At 41.5% G+C, this 19,190-nt stretch overlaps 1 protein-coding gene across 6 annotated transcripts in view; it reads right to left on the bottom strand.

Annotated features, from left to right (window-relative positions):
* LOC109711510 overlaps nucleotides 2,205-19,190 on the bottom strand; it is a 70,673-nt gene continuing 53,687 nt past the window's right edge. For 4 of the 6 annotated variants that reach the window (XM_020234595.1, XM_020234598.1, XM_020234600.1 and 1 more), the window contains 3 exons: nucleotides 4,822-4,971; nucleotides 2,935-3,105; nucleotides 2,205-2,740 (listed from right to left, as the gene is read on the bottom strand). In XM_020234595.1, coding sequence (XP_020090184.1) covers nucleotides 2,507-2,740; nucleotides 2,935-3,105; nucleotides 4,822-4,971 — 555 coding nt within the window. In that variant the 3' untranslated portion in view covers nucleotides 2,205-2,506. The remainder of the gene's footprint in view (nucleotides 2,741-2,934; nucleotides 3,106-4,821; nucleotides 4,972-19,190) is intronic. The other 2 variants (XM_020234596.1, XM_020234597.1) reach the window with 2 other exon arrangements.

Raw genomic sequence — 19,190 nt, 5'->3', positions numbered from 1 at the left:
ATTGCTCCGGATGGTCAATAAAATCTAGTTCCTCGTCGGGATTGTCTATATATTCGTTGTTTACATGTGGGTCGTCATTCACACTGTAAATGGCATTCACAAGACAATTTAACCCACCATCATGATCATCTTCAACGTCAGCAGCTAGATCATTCTAATCGTCGTCCTCACTAGTATAATGATTATCATTATGAATGGATGCATTCTCCTGATTACTGCCATTATTATCTCCTTCATCGACAATATTATCAAGAACTTCATTCCAATATTCATAGGATGCAGATAGCCTACAATGGGTCTCAAATCTTTACGATATTAGGTACATTTTCACATACTATTAATTTAAAAAAAATCAAAATTTTCTTTACCCCCAATCATAAGGTTCTAATTGTATATTAAATATGATAGGTTTTGCACAGGAGTTCATCGGTAGTGTATGAAATATCGTGGGTTCCTCACATGAGGTCGAGGGTTGTGCACGTGGAGACTGACTCTCTCTGCAGTATTTATAATTTGGATTTATCAAAATATTTAATAATTAAAAAAAATTCATCGAAATATAGAGATATCACTTACCTTGTCATCCTAATGCTTGGTTCATTAACATTTTTGCGATCACCAATTGGATTATCCGAAAAATTCATATCGATATTATTATGAAACAGTCTTGTGTAATAGCCTTGTGACTAATATAGTGTCTCTGACGGATATAAATCTTTTTCGATGTATACCAACACACATCCATAATGTTCAAACAATCCAATTAATCCTTCCAATAATTCATCATCTACTATATCATGAGCTATATATTCATTTGCTCCCGTAGGGTATCGAATTATGAATTTAAGACGAAATTTTCTCTACTACAATTTACTAAACGATACATTCTCGTCTCAAAATTAGTATATGTCGTATCTGAACGAATTACGATCAATTTCTTTCGACCGCTGACATATTGGGGACCATTTCCATCCATAACTAACTGTCCATCCCAATGAACACTTAGACACATCCGACGACTAGCCATGTTAACTATACAGAAAAAAAAAAAACTTTCAAAGAGTTAAGGGACCACATGGAGGCTTCCCTACCCCACACAAAATTCCAACAAAGAGTTTTTATAGGAAAGAGCTCATATTTACCAAAAAGTTGTATCTGATTAGGAATACTACTACTTCCAACAAAAAAAAAAGGGTTAAACATTCTAAACCTAGTTTTTACACCGATTGTAAAACTGGCAAATGGTTAACCATTGTAAACCTAGTTTTTACACCAATTGTAAAATTGACAACAGGTTAACATTTACTCGATGACTAAAGGCTTAACCTAGTTTAAACCTAGTTACAAATCTAACCTCTGCCACAATGCCAACAATGCCTACAATTAACAATGCCATGGAGCTGGTAGCCAACAATAGCTATTTGAGTAATAAAATTAAATAAAAACCTAACTTAATTAACTAAAAACTTCGTGTAAAGATTTTGAAAAAATTCAGCAGGTAGCAATGGAACTACCTACAATGTGGGTTGCTGAGGGAGGTTGGCAAAAGCGGCGGCTGCAGTGGACGACGGCGACCGACGACGGCAAAGGCGGCAGGGGCCAACAAGGGCTCCTAGAGAGAAAGAGAGAGCGAGCGAGAGAGAGAGAGAGAGAGAGAGAGAGAGAGAGAGAGGTGTCGGGTTCGGGTATACCTAATGAAGATGGTGAACCGTTCACCGTCTTCATAAAGCGGTGAATCGTTCCCTGCCTTAGTGAAAACGGTGAACGACTCACCGTCTTCTCTAAGGGCACAGCAGTCATACTTCGAAATGTGGGTTTGTACTAAAGCACTAAAGACGGTGAATTGTTCACCGTCTTAGTGACAGTGAACCATTCACCGCCTTCACTTGGTATATTATATAGACGGTAAATGATTCACCGTCTTATCCCTGTTCCAACACCAACCTCCAAAACTTGAAAAATTTCGAGGGAAGAATGGGGATTAGTGAAGGCGATGAACCATTCACTACCATTACTTGATATATTACAAAGGCGGTGAATCGTTCACCGTCTCACTAAAGACACTGAACAATTCACCATCTCCAGAAGAAATTTCTAACCTGACGCCCACATGGCCAAAAGATGGTTACTTTTCCAAATATATATTTTATAGGGTCATTTTGCAAATTACAAATTTTTCGAGGGTTATCTTATAAAAAAGTCCAATAAAATGACCTTTTTTTCTTAAAAAAGAGGACCAAAGTGAAACACGACTAGAAGTTCGGTGGACTAACGAGCAGTACTAACCAAAGTAAAATTTGTACATCAAGAAGCTCAAACATTCGCTGGATTTTATGAAGAACAGCTCTTAGTTTTTACATTTTAATCACTGTTACAGTGTGGTGAAGAGATAATATAGGTGTGTGTTTCATCATTTGGTGTAAATCTGTGGTTCCTATCTTTTCTTCATCCGTATTTTTTTTGGCCCCTTTTCCCCGCCTCCAGTTGTCCAACAGTCCAGTTGTAATCATGGTCGAAGAATTCTTGGGCCGGAGTTGGAAGCCATCCAGGAGGCAATGACGTCAACTAGCATATTAACATCCTTAGAGATTTGTGCCCTTAGGAGCCCCGAGTCTGTTCCCAACGTATTGCCCACTTCTTTTGCCACTGCTTCCCACGGTGTTCCAGCTGTCAGATTCGCTATCAACTCCCCACCACGGTTCACTGCATCAGCCATCGCTGGCGGAACATCTGGGATGACCTGATAAACCAGACCACGTAATCATTAAGAAAAATATGAAAGAAACGTAAACGCAGAGAGGGGCGATAGCCAGGAAACTTATATATGCGTCGTAATCTTATCCCTATGTAGCGAAACATGAAAGATCGTTATCGGCAGCATGCATTTTTTCATAACAAAACACATCTATTTAAGATTCAAAATGCAAGACACACCTGTTGCAATGGAAGTCCATGATCCCCTGGCATCGACCGGATCGACATATCTAATGCTGAACTAATGGCGGATTCAGAGCTTAGCACTTGGGCTAGAGTAGGAGTTTCATCAATGTTGTCATCCTTAAACTTTATCAAGAGATTCCGAGAAACACCATAGTAAGACTTTATCTGCAAAAGATGCGAGAAATTGCAGAGATGGCTTATGATGAACATAAAAAGTATGAGCTAATAGGCTTGGCTATTCAATAAACAGTAACCAAAATTAGAATAAGCGCATGGGTGAGGAATGGAACATATCCTTGCTTGCATAAAGCAAACAAGGTTTACTTAATTATCGAAGAGATTTCCTTACAAGAACGTTGTACAAAGTAGTACAAGGGTGCATTCAAGTGGTATCCCCTAGACCTCCAATAGACCAACTCAACTAGCTCCTTCCTCTCTCCATCTCTCACCCACACGCACAACATTCTCTTCCACAAACTTTCTAGAGATTCGCAATTGTTCTTTGAAAAAATCAGCCATGCCCTACTGCTTTTCTAGTCTGGCTTCTTGAATGGCTTTTCTACTAGGAAAAGCAACCACATCTTTTGACGAGCAAAAAGTCTAGATTTTTTCCAATAGTAGGAAGCTCATATGTATGCCAAAAGCAAAATCTCCAATTTGAAGCTATTTCTCCTACAATGAGCAGCCACTAAGGGATCTTAACGAAAAAGTCGGTACTGCTACTTAAGAACAACTCTACTTAAATAGCTCGTTTTCGATTCAAGCAAGACTAACGTGCTGTAGAGTGTAGACATGCCAAAGACTTGGCTCTCAAAGTAAAACTTATTAGACATTTGCCCAAGATTTGTTCTGGCAGTAGTGTGAAGCACAGTTGATTGATTAGGGATGACCTCAAACAACTGCTGTATACTTGCAACAGAAAAAGATAATCCTCTGGATATCAATGACCAGTTTAATAAATGATTGGTCTTGTTGAATACTGCAGAACACTTTTCTACAATCTGATTGATCCACTCTGACATCCAGACAGGATGGCATTCTACTATACTCTTAAATTAAGCTGGTCTCCAAACAAGGATTTAAGTGCCGTAGCACGGGGTCGTACCGGAAACTTGCCGGTACGGTACGGCACAGTGCATGCCGGGCCATGCCGATGCGTGCCCGTTACAAAAAAATCATCTGTGCCAACACATAATAGTGTAAAATATTTATTTTCTTTAGCAACAAAATATTCTAACTCTTTATTATGTATTTTTATCAAATCTTTTGAACTTTATTGAAAAAATTACTTACTAATTTAAAGAATAGAAGGTTTTGAGCTGTGCCATCGGCACAGGGGCTGTATCATGCCGATATCTTGTTGGCACGATAGGTACGGCCCATGCCGATGGGCACTTAAATCCTTAGTCTCCAACTTCCTTTCCCCCACGAACACCAACCATTCCTACCTTAACAACAAGAACTATTTGAGCATTTTAATGTCCTTTGTACACATTATCCCTAATATTTTTCCAGCTTACAGGCAATATCTAATATGACAGTATAGATGTACATTTTTACTATGCTTAACAATCAGAGCCGAGATGGGCATGCAGTACACGAGCTACATCCAAGGACTTGCTCTTAGACTTCTTCACATCAAAGGGTACCATATACCATCATGCATAGTTACATTCATAAACGAGAAACACCATCACACATAGTTACATGCATGAAAGGTGAATAGGCAAGCATCTACAAATGCATGAGATATACCTACTATTCACATGCATAATCCATACATGATGACAAGTATTTGGGGACAGAGAAGAGAGAAGACTAAATTCAGAGAGATTTATTGAGTAGAAATTGGGAGCTATATAAGTGGCGTGTCATACATACCAATCGGCGAGTTTCTTCAGGTTTTGGAGTAAAATCTTCTCTCCCCTTTACTAAATCCATATATAACGGAGGAAGTTGCTCAAGCAGAGGAAGAACTTGTCTCATGATTGGTGGACTGAAATTTTCCAGTTGTTTTATAGCCATTTCTGCCTAGCACCAAATAAAGAACTAATATAGGTCAACTCAAAGAAAAGTAAAAAAGAAAAAAAGGAAAGTGAAAAAGACCTTATGATATCCAAAGAAGTCACACTGAGAATAGATCATTCCAGCGAAATACGAGCACATCGTAGCATGAAATGTGTTATAGAGAATTCCTCAGAATAGGGTTATTTGCAACTTTATGAATGAGGACTTCGCTGTAAATTTTAGTGACGTTATTTTCCTTAAAGTCGGTCACTGTTTCCCATACCTCAAAGGGTTTTCTGGTAAAATTTCTTAGATTCATACTGTAAGATTTCATTGATAGGTTTGGAAGCGAGGCTAACTTTAGCAAATATTTGCGAGGGTCTATTTATAATACTGAAATGGAAAGAATAAAGTAACTATTTGCAATTTTTTTGGAATGAGAAGAACATTTCTACAAAATTTCATTGGGAATTAACTTTCATGTAAGAAATTAGTGCCTAGCCTGACGCAAGGATTCCCAGTGCCGCCCCATGCCGGCCATGCTGTACGGTGCTGAGGCCGTGCCAGCACGTGGTATGGGAGCATGCCAACACTGTTTTGACAAAATAATTTATTTGAGTTTTTAGAGGTCCCTTTTGAGTTTTTTTTTTTTTTTTTTTTTTTTGAGGTGAAAAAGATTTACAAAGATTTTTTCATATATGTAAATCATGTAAATCTACTAAGATCATCTTTTAGTGAGAAAAAAAAAATGCAAAAAACATCTCCCCCAAGTAAATGGTAGCGTTACCCGATTATGACTTCAGTTTTGATTTCATACATATACTTTCGTAATATGCATAAAATAATTTGTTTTCGTTATTAAGATCTTTATGACTCTATTCCTACTAACTGTGCGAGATATAACACGCGAGCCATTTTATAGCTATTAAAGAGATTAAAACAATCTAAAAAGTATTTTTTTATGAAAATTTAATACAAAATCCATGCCAATGCATGCCAATGTTGAAGTTGTGTGCCATTGGCACAAGGGAGTATGCTTAGCACGCCCCATGCTGCCGTGCGTGCAAAGCTAAGACTGTTGGTCTAGTGGCCTTGATCTAAGATTATGTTTTGATGATTACAAATAACGGTGATTATGACACTAACAGTTCTACTTAAGTTTAATTTTAAAGTTACAAGTCTTGGAGAACCCGAGGATATGGATGCATGATGAAGATTAAAGAAGAGAATCAGCAAGCAACCAATGCTTCAATGGTCAATTTGACCAACATCTTTTTTATTTTTTCGAGTTTAAATTGTAAAATAGCTACTTTAAGTGTGGAGATGAGAAAAGAGAATCTGGAGAAACTATTTTTGTTCTCCACTGAGCACACATGGACCAAATTGATACAATATCCCAAGTGCGCAAAAATATACCATAAAACCATATTTGAAGATCCAAATTCAGCTGATTTGAAAAAGCTCAAAATTCAGGCAAGTTTCAGTTTCTAGCGCAAACCCGGGCGCGCGGTTTCATGGGCACGCACGATTCTGAATGCAAACTTCGAGCTGAGAAAAAGCGGGTGCCCGATTTGAATACTTTGTTTTACTCATTTTTTGTACAGTCTACTTGTCACATAGAAAGCATGCTAGGTGAGCTTGAATATCTATTTCTCTACATTAAAGGAGGGTTTGGGGGGACCTTGGGGTGACACGTGTCCCCCCAAACCCCCCTTTACTCTCTCTCCCTCTATATATAGATATATATATAAATATATTCAAAATTTAAAATTTTGATATTTTCAAAATTTTAATTTAAATTTCAAATTAATTTATAATATTTATTTTCAAATTTTAAACTGTCAAAATTTAAAATTTTAAATCTCTAAACTCTATAATTAAATTAATTAATTAATTTATTAATAATCATTGTTATAATATAATAATTAATATTATTAATAATACACTAATAAATCGCATAAAAAATCTAGTTATATCGATGTATAAAAAATACCATAAATTTAAATTTGAGTAAGATTTTAGAAATAAGTGCTGTGTGTATATATATAATTAATTTTATTAAATAATTCTTCCATTATTTTATTTCCTCTTTATTATTTTTTTAAATTTTTTGATATATTTATCACAAATTGATTTTCGCATAAATCTTTATAAAATAAGTTGTCGTTTTAATAAATTTTATTTAAATAAAATTAACTATTAAATTATTTTTATATAACTTTTATTTAATTAATAATTAGACTTATAAAATTATTTAAAAATATAAAAAACTAAAATTTATTAAAAAAAATTTTAAATCCGCAGCATCGCGCGGGTATTTCACTAGTATATACATGATGACACAGAGACTAGTAGTAGCAGTAGTGTATACTTATATTGGCTAGAGCAGCCGACATTGCTGATTATGGTTGTATTAATTGGTTCCTTTCATTGTTACCGTCACTTTTGATTATAGAGAAGGATGAAATGATGCTAAACTCCTCTTTCACCAACACAATGGCCCGATCAACCACATTATAAGGTGAGCACCTTTGAAAAACTGGCTCGGGACTAGGTTAGGGCCCTGCATGAGACTGAAGTTAAGGCAATTGAGGATTAGTGGCCCCAGACTAAAAGAAACGGGCGTTGCCTGAGACTGAAAAGTTAGGACGCAGATTGGGTCATGGTTTGGCAGGCCATATGTACTGTAGAAACGGAAATTCTTAAATTTTGAGAAAAGTGGAGTAATCAAATAATTTCAAAAAGGGGTAGGTTTCGTCTATAAACCGGAACAGTTTTCAGTGAAAAGAAAACTGCACGGAACAGTTTTCAGTGAAAAGAAACTGCTTTCAGTGAAAAGAAAACTGCTAATTGCAAAAAGGGGTTGGTTTCATCTGTAAAACGGAAGAGTTTTCAGTGAAAAGAAAACTGCTACCCTAAAGGTCTGGCAGTGCCAGAAGTTGTGGCGAGATCCGTTTTCAGATTTGGCATGATAAAAGCACGTTTTAAGGCGAAATATGACAAGTGGCCGATTTGTGGAAATCAAGTTTTACGGCAAAAGGTGCGACATTTTATGTGTCTGATTAGGTGAAAATTCATGGAAAGGTGCCACTAGGTGAAATACACGCACCGGTGAGTTCTTGTAAGAAACTCAAACATTGGAGGGCTTAATTGCAATTTTTGCAAAGTGTGAAAATGGAGCACCTTGTGAAGGGGTTATTATTTTATGTGAAAATTTTCCAGTTTTGGCATGCAGAAGGATCTACATTAAAGTAAACTCAGAGAGGAATGTGTAACTCAAATTTCACAGAATTCGAGAATTTATGCGCAAAATTGCACGCATTGGAATTTTGAGAGAGAATTCAAAATCCGAGGATCTTTCGGTATGAAATGCACAACTTTCACGCACAGAAGTGCACGAAACTGCATGGGGAGGGAGTTCTGCACAAATTACGTTTACTGGCAGGGATATAAAGAGAGAGAGAGTTGAGCTAGAATGCTATAAGTAGCTAACGGACTCCGTTGTCATCCATTTGTTTTCGATGATGAAGCCTCCAAATCAACGATCGGCATCGTTGAACATGATCTATACCACTTGAAGTATTTAGAAATCAAATTTCAAATCTTTTCGACATTATTGACCTAATGATCAAAGAGTTTCAAATTTTGTAATTTTAATGGTCAATATGAGGCATTTTCTCGTTTAACGGCGCAAATATATCCAAATCAACTGAATTTTGGTTAGAAAATTCATCAAAACTATTTAAAACAAGATCTATACTCTTGATCTTGATTACAAGATTCCTATCATTACTTTTCAAAGGATATTCATTTTCAGTCGTTCATTTTTTTATCCACTTGATGGACAAGAGAACAATATCATAGAAGTATGAAATTTGGTTTCTAAATACTTCAAGTGGTATAGATCATGTTCAACGGTGCCGATCGTCAATTTGGAGGCTCCATCATCGAAAACAAATGGGTGGCAACGAAGCTTGTTTGCTACCGATAACATTCACGCTCAAATCTATATATATATATATATATATATACAATTATACATACATACATACATACATACAAATATATATATATATGTATATATATATATATATATATATATACAAGATTGCTATCATCACTTTTCAAAGGATATTCATTTTAAACCGTTCATTTTCTGTCCACTTGATGGACAAGAGAACAATATCGGAAAAGATTTGAAATTTGATTTCTAGATACTTCAAGTGATAAAGATGATGTTCAACAGAGTGCCGATCGTTGATTTGGAGTCCCCATCATCGAAAAAAATGGGTTGCAACGGAGCCCGCTTGCTACCAATAGCATTCCAGCTCAACTCCCTATATATATATATATATATATATATAGAGAGAGAGAGAGAGAGAGAGACAGAGAGACAGAGAGAGAGAGAGAGCTAGATTGGTATACTATCGATTGCACGGAGGCCTCCGTACTACCAAGTTGTTTTTAATGATGCGGCTTCCGAATCAACGATCGGCTTCGTTAGACTTGATCTACACTATTGAAAGTATTTGGAAACCAAATTTCATAATTTTTAGGTATTATTTACCTATCAAACGAGTAGTCTAAAATGAACGACTGAAAAAATAAAAATCTCATAAAAAATGATGATAAAAGACTTGAATTTAAGATCAGAGGTACTAATCCTACTCTAAATAGTGAAAAGAATTTTCTACAAAAATTTCATCAGATTTGGATTGTTTTACATCGTTAAATTCACAAACGCATCACATCTACCATTAAAATTGTCAATTTTGAGACCTTTTGATCACTAGCCAAATGATGTTGAAAAATTATGAAATTTAGTTTTCAAATACTTTTAATAGTGTAGATCAAATCTAACGAAGCCGATCGTCGATTTGGAAGCCACATCATTGAAAACAACTTGGTAGTACAGAGGCCTCCGTGCTACCGTATGTGTGTGTGTGTGTAATGCTTGTTTAGGGTTTGACGAAAAACCCTAACTAAGGCTTTCCCCCTCCCCCCTCAACGCTGAGCCGCTGCCATCCTTCCCTCCGACTGGCGAGGGAAGGGACCGGCAGGATTCTCTCTCTCTCTCTCTTTTCCTTCATTTTCTCTCTCTCGGACTTTTCTTGTAATATACCGAAACTTCGGTAGAGTACTCCAGACTTTAGCCAAATTGACTAAAGTGTCGAAAAGAAAAGGTTGAACAAAATCAAATTAATATTCCAACAATGTTGGAAGGGTTAAAAATAAGTTCCAAAAGAGTTAGAAAGGTTTTAGCGTCGATCGGCGTGAAATAGAATCGAAACAACGCGAGAAACAGAAATCTGGAACTTTGTTACCGGTTTAACATCAAAAGAGTACCGGTACCAAGTGTTAAACCGAGAGAAAGCTGCTCTCGGGTTAGCTTCTGCGAAATCGTGTAACCGGTGACACTTTGGTCTGTACCGGTACTAAAAGGACTTATCATATGGGTTGCTAAAATATGAGTTTTTGGGAGGGCCTAGCTGCTATTGTAGCAACCTATATGAGACCCCACACCCTCTCTCTCTCCCTTACACAGCAAACACCACTCCTCTCTCATTTCTCTCTTTCTCTCACTAGAGATCTCTCCAAGGAGCAAGGAGAAGGTGTAGGGGACGGATTTGGAGGAGATTTCTTGGGTTTTGGAGGCTTGGGAACTCTCCTACAAGGTAGACTTTGGAGAGCTTAGGGCAAAGGTAAGGTTTACTTGTAAGATTAGGGTTAGGGCTTGGATTTTATGCCCTAAATCTTTGGATTTGAGCTTCTTACAAGTGTAGAAACCTTCTAGAGGCTATAGAACACATGAAAACCAAGGTTTCTTCATGTGTTCTCATGGTGGATTTCTAGGGCTCGGTTTGTATGCCCTAGAAATGGTTTGAAAGGCTTAGAAAAGGTTCTAAAAGAGTTCCTAGAGGTTCAACAAGCTTTCTTTTGCTTGTTCTAGAGATCAAACCCAAAGATTGAGCAAATGACATTGTTAGGGCACCGAAATTGGAACTTTTGCCCTAGAGTGGTTTAAAGGCAAATTGACCTTGTAGAAACCTAATTAGGGGTATTTCTAACTAGAATATGAACTCGATTCGGTGATTCGACGAGTGTACGCAATGAAATTGACAAAAAGGTCGGTTTTGGTACAGATTGCCGCAGCACGCGGATTAGGCGCCCAAAAATTCTAAGAATTGAACCGTAGCACCCTTGCAACCATGCAAGGTGAATGGTGCTTACCAAACTCTTTGAAATTCCTTTTATGTCTAATATGCCACTTATTGAGCATATGTATATATATTGTTGCATGCATTGTAGGGTGATTGAGGTTGCATTTATATGAATTGTTGCATGTTGTGAGTACAAATGCATTATGAAATCGTTGAAAACCTATGAACCCTATGTATGCATGATTGGTGATGAAAATCTGGATGAGGTAAAGAACAATGTGACACTATGACAAGTAGATCGAGTGGCATTAGTAAATGCAATGAAACACTAGAGTTAGTGTATGGCATTAATGAGTCAAGATTTACTAGTGTACAATTGTGGCACTAAATAAAAATATTGAATGCTAGAGCATGAACTACTAGAGTTAGTGTGTGTGGCATTATTGAGAATTGAATGCTAGAGAATTGAGAACAAAGAACTTGTGGTGTAAATGACACTAACGAAAGTAGAGAATGCAAGTGCATGTGAGAGTTGGCATTATGACATCAATCTTATAGTTAAGGGTCATATGAGCATTGCTTCCTTATAGTTAAGGGATGGATTGAACTTGAAATCCTTATAGTTAAGGATTGGATCATACTCGCCTTACGTCTTGGCTCGGAGGGCGGTAGCTCCCCTTCGAACGATGAGCTCCGGAGTAGTCATCACTGGGTCGTAGTAGTTCTCCCCAGAGGACGGTCCCGTACAGGTTGTAGGAGTTTCTCCCCGATACTTGGGATTATGAGTTGGTGAGTCTATTGAGGGCGAAACCTACGGGTTAGCCTAGAGATTGGGAATTGGAAAGTGACCTTGCAATCATCATGAGCATTCTTGTTGAGCATCCTTATTGATCTCATTGTTCAGGCATATTAGCTGCATTTGTATAGTTGGTTACCTATCTATCTGCTTATTTCTTTTATTATGCCTGAGTTAGACCTAGTGGGAAAGTCGGCGAGGTTGGTGGCCGAACCCACTGGGAACTTTGTTGTAGTTCTCACCCCACTATTTCCACAGAGCCGGGACCGAGCGAGCCGGCGGACGATCGCGGTAAAGGTATCGCGCCATAGCTAGAGACTACCCGAGTTGGTTTCATTTTGGGTTTAGTTGCATACCCTTTTATATATCATCTTTTATATTTTGATGATTATAGTTGTAGGAATGATGTATTAAAGATATTAAATGAAAAGCTTTATTTTGGAGAATATGTGATGTAAAAAAAAATGATGCAAAGAATGTAAAGGAATTATATTAAAGATGTATGCATGTATGTGATTTAAAGTTAATCATATTACTTGTATGTTGATTAGTTAATACTGTGAAACAACCGTTGTACTCTAAAAGCTTAAACTGTTAGAGAACTGTGTTTAAACATTTTTATATTTAACACCCCCTGAGTCTGGGCTCGAGACTTTTTAGTCGGCCCATGACGTGGGCTTGAATTAAATGGAAGGAAATTAATATGTTAGGAGCCTGACGTGACTCGAACTCAGGACCTCCTGCTCTGATACCATGTGAAACAACCGTTGTACTCTAAAAGTTTAAGCTGTTAGAGAACGGTATTTAAACATTTTTATATTTAACAAATACTTTCACTTTGGCTATTGCTTGCCCTCGTACAAGCCATTATGTTTGCTTCCGCATGTACAAATTTTATACTCTATTTGTACTTGTTGTTGAGCCTTGAGCAGACAGAGGAGGCTTTGTCCGTTCGGCGTCTGTTCGACGTGCTCGAACCGGCCAAATAGGATCAGGCTTCGGGGCGTGACATTTCTCTTCCGGATGGCCCGCCACCGCCACCACCTCGGCAGCGGCAACCGTCCTTGCTGCCGCTGTCGCCAACCCCAACACCCCTGTGCTCGGGTTCCAACTAGAACCAAAGTTGGAACCTCGTGGCCCTGGCTCTCCTACACCACTGCCGCCGCGTCTCCGCCGCCGCCAGCCCCGCCCTCTGTGGCCCCCTGTGATCGAGACCAACCCCATATAGTTGGCGTCTGCCGCCCTTTACCGGAAAAAGCAAAAGAAACCCCTCTGCTGTCCCTGGACTACTCTAGCAAACCTCGGGCTGGGCGTTCTATTGGACCGAGGTTGTGGTTCTCATAGATCTGGGCATTAGGGACTTCGCCGCAGGGGAGCACAGTCATCTCGAGGACCTCTACAGTGCCGTGCTCACCCTAGTTGCTGTCAGGGGGCCTCCGGTTGCTGTATTTTCAACGTCGCTCCCCGAGGACACTTTAGCTCAATGGATAGATTGCTTTATCTTCTTCTACAATGCTGGGATTTACTCCGGACAGCAAGCAGTGTCCGACACGTTGAGACTTTTTGGGTGGTACCTTCTTTGGGATTTCAAAGTCATGGAATCAGCGGTAAGACTATAAACACTATACTACTATATAGTTTATCGTGCGCCAGGCATTCGGCAAAATGCCGAGAAGACATTTTTTGTGTTGTAGCTGTCCCGAATAGCATGGTTCAGGTGTGGGAGGTCCATACGTGGTGTTTGAGACCCGAGGATCTCTTGGTTCGAATCTCGCGGCAATCGGCACGCAAAATTGTGACTTTGTGCATACATTATTATGCTTGTTGGCTCCGTTTTCACGGAGTGGGTGTTCGCTGCTGGTTGTAGCGATAGGTAGGCACCGTTGGCTGGTTGGAGACTTGCAAGAACGAAACACAGACTAGCAAACGACCATAGAGCTGTTCCGTAGCCAAAAACGGCAATTTTCGGGAACCCGGTATGGTAGGTTTCGCACCCGGATCGCACAACTTGGCGTGTGGCTGTCCCAACACCCAAAATACTCCCAACACCCAAAATTGAGTATTTTGGGACAGCGATTTTGGTCAAATAACTTTCGGAGTGTTTAGGAACACTTCGGGGCTAATCCGAATCCCAAAACGCAAAAATAAGACAGTTTCGAATGCAATTTCGTGTCGCACGGGTTGTTGCGGTTCACAGCAAGGTAGTAACCTTATTGGCTAGTTGTAGGATGAGGTTTGACACCTCTGATCACAACAAGAGGATTGCGTGTGACACTCTGGACCTTTGCAAATTACGAGGTTCGAGTGATTGGATATGTTTCGAGCTTTTCCACACTTGGTGGAGGGTCGTAGAATGTTTTCCGATCCAAAAAGTTCGAAAACCTGAGTTCTGGACGAGTCCTGAGAGTTTTCACTCTCGGGGACCGGTCCCTGAAAGGAGAGACCGGTCCCCCAGTAAGCAGTGTTGCGCAACCGACGAGGCAACCGGTCCCTGGCGGGCGAGACCGGTCCCCGAGCGCGTCTTCGTAGTGAGAGACCGGTCCCACGCAGGGAGAGACCGGTTCCCGAACGTTGGTTTCTCGGGTTCGACACGAGAAACTGATCCCTTGCAGGGAGAGACCGGTCCCTCTGGGCGAAAATTGCCCAGACCGGGCTGATGCAAATTTGAGTTTTTGAGGGGGCCTCTCTGGATTTTGTTGCTCTAAATAGTCTATATGGCCATTTCCCTCTCTTCCCTCCTCATTTCTCACCCTCTCCCTACACTTTCTAGAGAGAGAAGAAAAAGAGGAGCTTGCTTGAGGGAGCTTGGAGCTCAACCCCTTTTCTCTCCTTTCCACTCTTGCAAGGCTTGGAGCTTGCTTGTAGGGCTTGGTGGTGGACCAATCTTCAACCCTAGAAGATTTGGAGCTTGTTTTGAGGCATCTAGAGAGGTTAATACTTTGATTCTATCCTTTGATCCTTGTTTTGGTAGATTTTACCATATGAAACCCTAGAATGGAGACTTAGGGTTTATTTTGGGCATTTTGAATTTAGGGCTTTTGAGGCTAAATTTCTTGGATTAGAACCTTCCTTTGGGATAGATTGGAAGGATCCTAGCCTTCTTTTGGAGCTTGAGAGAGGATTTCTACTCCCTAGGTAGGTTTTTGCCCTTTTCTTGTGGTGGTTAATATTTGAGCCTATAGTTGCTCGTAACGCTTGTGTATCTCTTCGCTCACTACTTTTAGGGTATTTTGAGACTGTGGACAACTCCGTTCGGCGAAACGAGGGACTACGCGACGGTTCGGTGGGTTTGACCTACCCACACATTGAGAAAATCTCATTTGTGATGTTTTGAGTATCGATAATTGATAAAACATGCATAATCATGTTAGACATATTTATTATGAATTTTAGAATGCTTAACAGGCATATGTTATGTATAGTGAATTTTTTGGACCCCTATGTGGTAGGGTGCATGCATGTGGGATATAGCATTTTAGTCGAGACTTGGAACCATAATTCCTATTATGAAAATGAACATCACTTTCATGCATTTAACCTTTATGCCCAATTGTGACATTAGAGACTTTGGAAGCCTAGAGAGGCTTGGGGACTTAGACTTTTCGAGATTTTGGGCCAATGTCATAAAGAGGCATTGGGCCCCGGGCTATAGTGAACATTGGTATTATTGTCGTATTTGGAACCTAGAACATGAATTGAGCTTGATTGGATGTGAAGCTTAAGTGTCATAAAGAGACACTAAGCAAGTGAGAGTTGAGCTATCACATTGTGACATAGACCTAGACCGTTGGGTTACTAGTAGCTTTTGCCATGTTTGAGACACGAGGGTTGGATACTTGAGCCTTGACTACGCTTGCTTGCCATTTGTGCTCATTCGCACATGCTTGTGAGGGTCGCTCCCTACAAACCGGCACTCCGGAGTTAGCCTATGCAACCTATGTTCGCTCGTGCGGTATTGAGAAGCCTACGGGGTCGAGTGGTACAGACACATTCCAAGAGTAGGAATGTTGGGCTACCACAGGGCACTTAGGCGGCACAAGCTGGGCTACCTTTGGTAGGTCCTTAATTGGAAATAGAAATCGACACAGTGTCGAGTGTGTTATAATCACTACTAGATAGAGAGCAATAGTTGGATTACTTGGACTTGCTTCTAGCATAGTTTTGGACATTGGAGCATACATACAAACATGCAGCATGCTATGAGATGTTGCTATTGTATTCGTATATACATTATTGCCATGATAGAGCATGATCTTCATAACTTCATTCGGTAAACCGTGATATTTACTTGTGGCCATGTAGAGACATAATGGTTATGACAAAGTAAAGGTGCATTATATTAACATCGTGTTTAATCGCAGTGTGGTAATTTAGCATTTTACTTATGCTTTTACAAATGCAATTTATTCCATTCTATTGCTCTTTCTGGCTTACCCTGTTCTTTTGGGGCCTAGTGGTGCATTGAGCTGAGATTAGTAATTGCCCACTGGGAACTATAAATTATAGTTCTCACGTCCTCTGTTTTATGTTTTCTTTCAGAGCCTTCCACGTGGAGAGAGGCTAGGGACCGTGGGAAGGGCGTTGCTTCGAGCTAGCTCTTCAGTGAGTGATGAGTGGATAGGTGGTCCTCCTCCTCTCGATGTTTTTATGTTGGAGAGGTTGAGAGCTGTACAAGTGTACTAGAGACCACCCCTTTGTGTACTTTTTGGGAGATGTTATTGTACTACTTTATGTTTTACTCTTATCATTTTTGTATACCTCTTTTACCTTGTTATAGACTATAGATATGTCAGTGCTCTGATATCTCTAGATGTAGATTACTTTTGGTTTTATTTTCCGCTGTTGTTGTAGACGCCTTATATGTGTTGACATATGGCGGGTCTGGGCACGCTATCGGGAGGGCCTCTGCCGGTCCCAGGGCGTGACAGATTAATTTGGTATCAGAGCCTAGGGTTGAGTCTTAGTGGATCTACCAAACCTTAGGCCGGTTGGACTATAGTTATTAGGCTCGTGAGAGACGAGGTCTAATTGACTTGTGAGCGAAAGTATTTCGATTGGGTTTGATGATAACTCTAAAAAGTTAGAGTTTGATTGGAGTGTATGACTTCTAACTTCGCGGAGGGTTACGTTGGCGGCCGACAACGTAACATTGGGGGTTAGCAGTGAAGAACACTTCCTTACTTTCGCATGATTTGGGTTTTATCTATTTGAGCGGGAATGCGATAGCGTGGATTATTAACTTGCGCTTTTATATTTTGTAGTGACGATGCCGGTTACACGCTCCCAGTCTGCCGGGGCGGATGATGCGGCACACCCCGAGGAGGTCGAGACCTCCGCTACGTCCGGATCTAGTGAGGTCCGTGACTTGAGGACCCAGCTTGCGGTCCTCACTGATCTGTTGGCGCAGCAGACGGCAGCGGCGCAGCGACAGGCTGAGGTGGCTCAGCGGCAGGAGGCGCGGATGAAGCATCTTGATGACCTCCTACTTCAACAGGCGGCAGCTTCGAGGGAGACCCAGGTTCCCACGCTGCCAGCACCCGTGGTGGACGTCGCACCGAGGGCGTAGTCCCCCCCGCCCAGTTCTTCACGTGCGGCACCGACGACCACACCTCGGGAGGAGGTGGCTGCGGTACCCCCAGTTCAGAGACCGGCCACGGGGACAGCTTTCCCCGTGAGGGCCGAGGGAACCAAGCGGGATCCGCTCATGGATCGCCTCAGTGAGTTCAGGAGGTGCAGCCCGAGTACGTTTGACGGCGAAAACGTCGACCACTGGATTGTTGAGAAGTAGTTGATGCACATGGAGAAACTTTTTCGAGACACCTTTGTGGAGGAGCGGGATAGAGTTTGGCTTGCCACTCACTTCCTGGATGGCGAGGCCTACTGTTGGTGGTTGGATATCCAGGACAACCACAACACCGACTTGGCAGCGATTACCTAGACGAGGTTCAAGGAGCTTCTTCTGGCGCACTACTTCCCGACCAGCGTCAAGAGGAAGATGGAGCAGGATTTGCGCAGCTTGCGCCAGGACGAGCGGTCAGTGGCCGAGTACGAGAGGGAGTTCTCCCGGCTACTTCACTGTGTACCGTTTGTTGTGAGGGATGACGAGGATAAGGCCCGCATTTTTTAGCGCGGATTGCGGCCTTTTATCTTCCGGTTGGTGCAGTCTTCCAACCTCCAGACCTATCGGAAGGTTGTGGATCGAGCATTGATTGTAGAGGCTGGAGCGGCAGACCTTCAGAAGCGACGCGAGGCCCTAAACAAGGGCAAGGAAAAGAGGCCTGCGGCTGAGGGTGCGAGTCAGACGCACTCACGGAGGCCACCAAGGCATCCCAGGAGCAGGAGCCAGTCACGAGGACGGGGCCAGTCTACTCAGCGAGGAGGACCCGATCGTCGCCAGGCTCCCCGCTGCGTGATCTGTGGTGGTCCCCACTACCCGCGACAGTGTTCACGCAGCCGGGGCAGGTGTTTCTTGTGCGGCCAGGAGGGCCACTTCCAGTCGGACTGCCCGAGAGGTTCAGCACCAGCGCAATCTTCGGCATCTGCACCAGCATCGCCAGGTCCCAGTCAGGGGACATCTCCTGCGCATCACCAGGCAGGACGGCCGCCAGTTCAGCGGCAGGCGGAGGGGTCACGACAGGCCCCGAGCGAACGCATATACGCGGCCCAGACTGAAGAGGCGGCGGCAGCCGAGAATGTGGTCGCAGGTATCATTTTACTTTATGGTATTCGAGTTAGAGCATTGTTTGATACCGGTGCATCGCATTCATTCATAGACCGGATGTTTGCCGAGTTGCATGGCATCCCACTTGTATCCTTGTTGCATCCGGGACGAGTTGTTGTACCCGACCATTCTTTGGACATTCGGGAGTGTTGCCCCAGTTGCCCTATTCGGGTTGGAGATTGGATCATGCCCATAGACTTGTTAGCGTTACATAAACTCGGGGAGTTTGATGTTGTGTTGGGCATGGATTGGTTGACTAAGTACTACGCCACTATCGATTGCAAGGATCAAACGGTGACATTTAGAGAGCCAGGGCAGGCGGAGGTTGTGTACCGAGGATGCCAGAGTTCGCTTTTTGCGATGACGATTAGCTCTTCTCGAGCTCGGCAGTTGATTAGTAGAGGCTGCGTAGCCTACTTGGCTACTATTGTGTTGCGGGGTAAGGATGACGCCCCTAGGATTGAGGATATCCCCGTAGTGCGGGAATTTGGAGATGTGTTTCCAGCGGAGCTTCCAGGCATGCCACCTGACAGGGAGATTGAGTTTGTAGTAGATCTCGTTCCCG

Source organism: Ananas comosus, linkage group 6 (assembly GCF_001540865.1).
Source record: "Ananas comosus cultivar F153 linkage group 6, ASM154086v1, whole genome shotgun sequence".
Classification (NCBI taxonomy): Eukaryota; Viridiplantae; Streptophyta; class Magnoliopsida; order Poales; family Bromeliaceae; genus Ananas; species Ananas comosus.
This window is presented reverse-complemented; position numbering and strand designations above follow the sequence as displayed.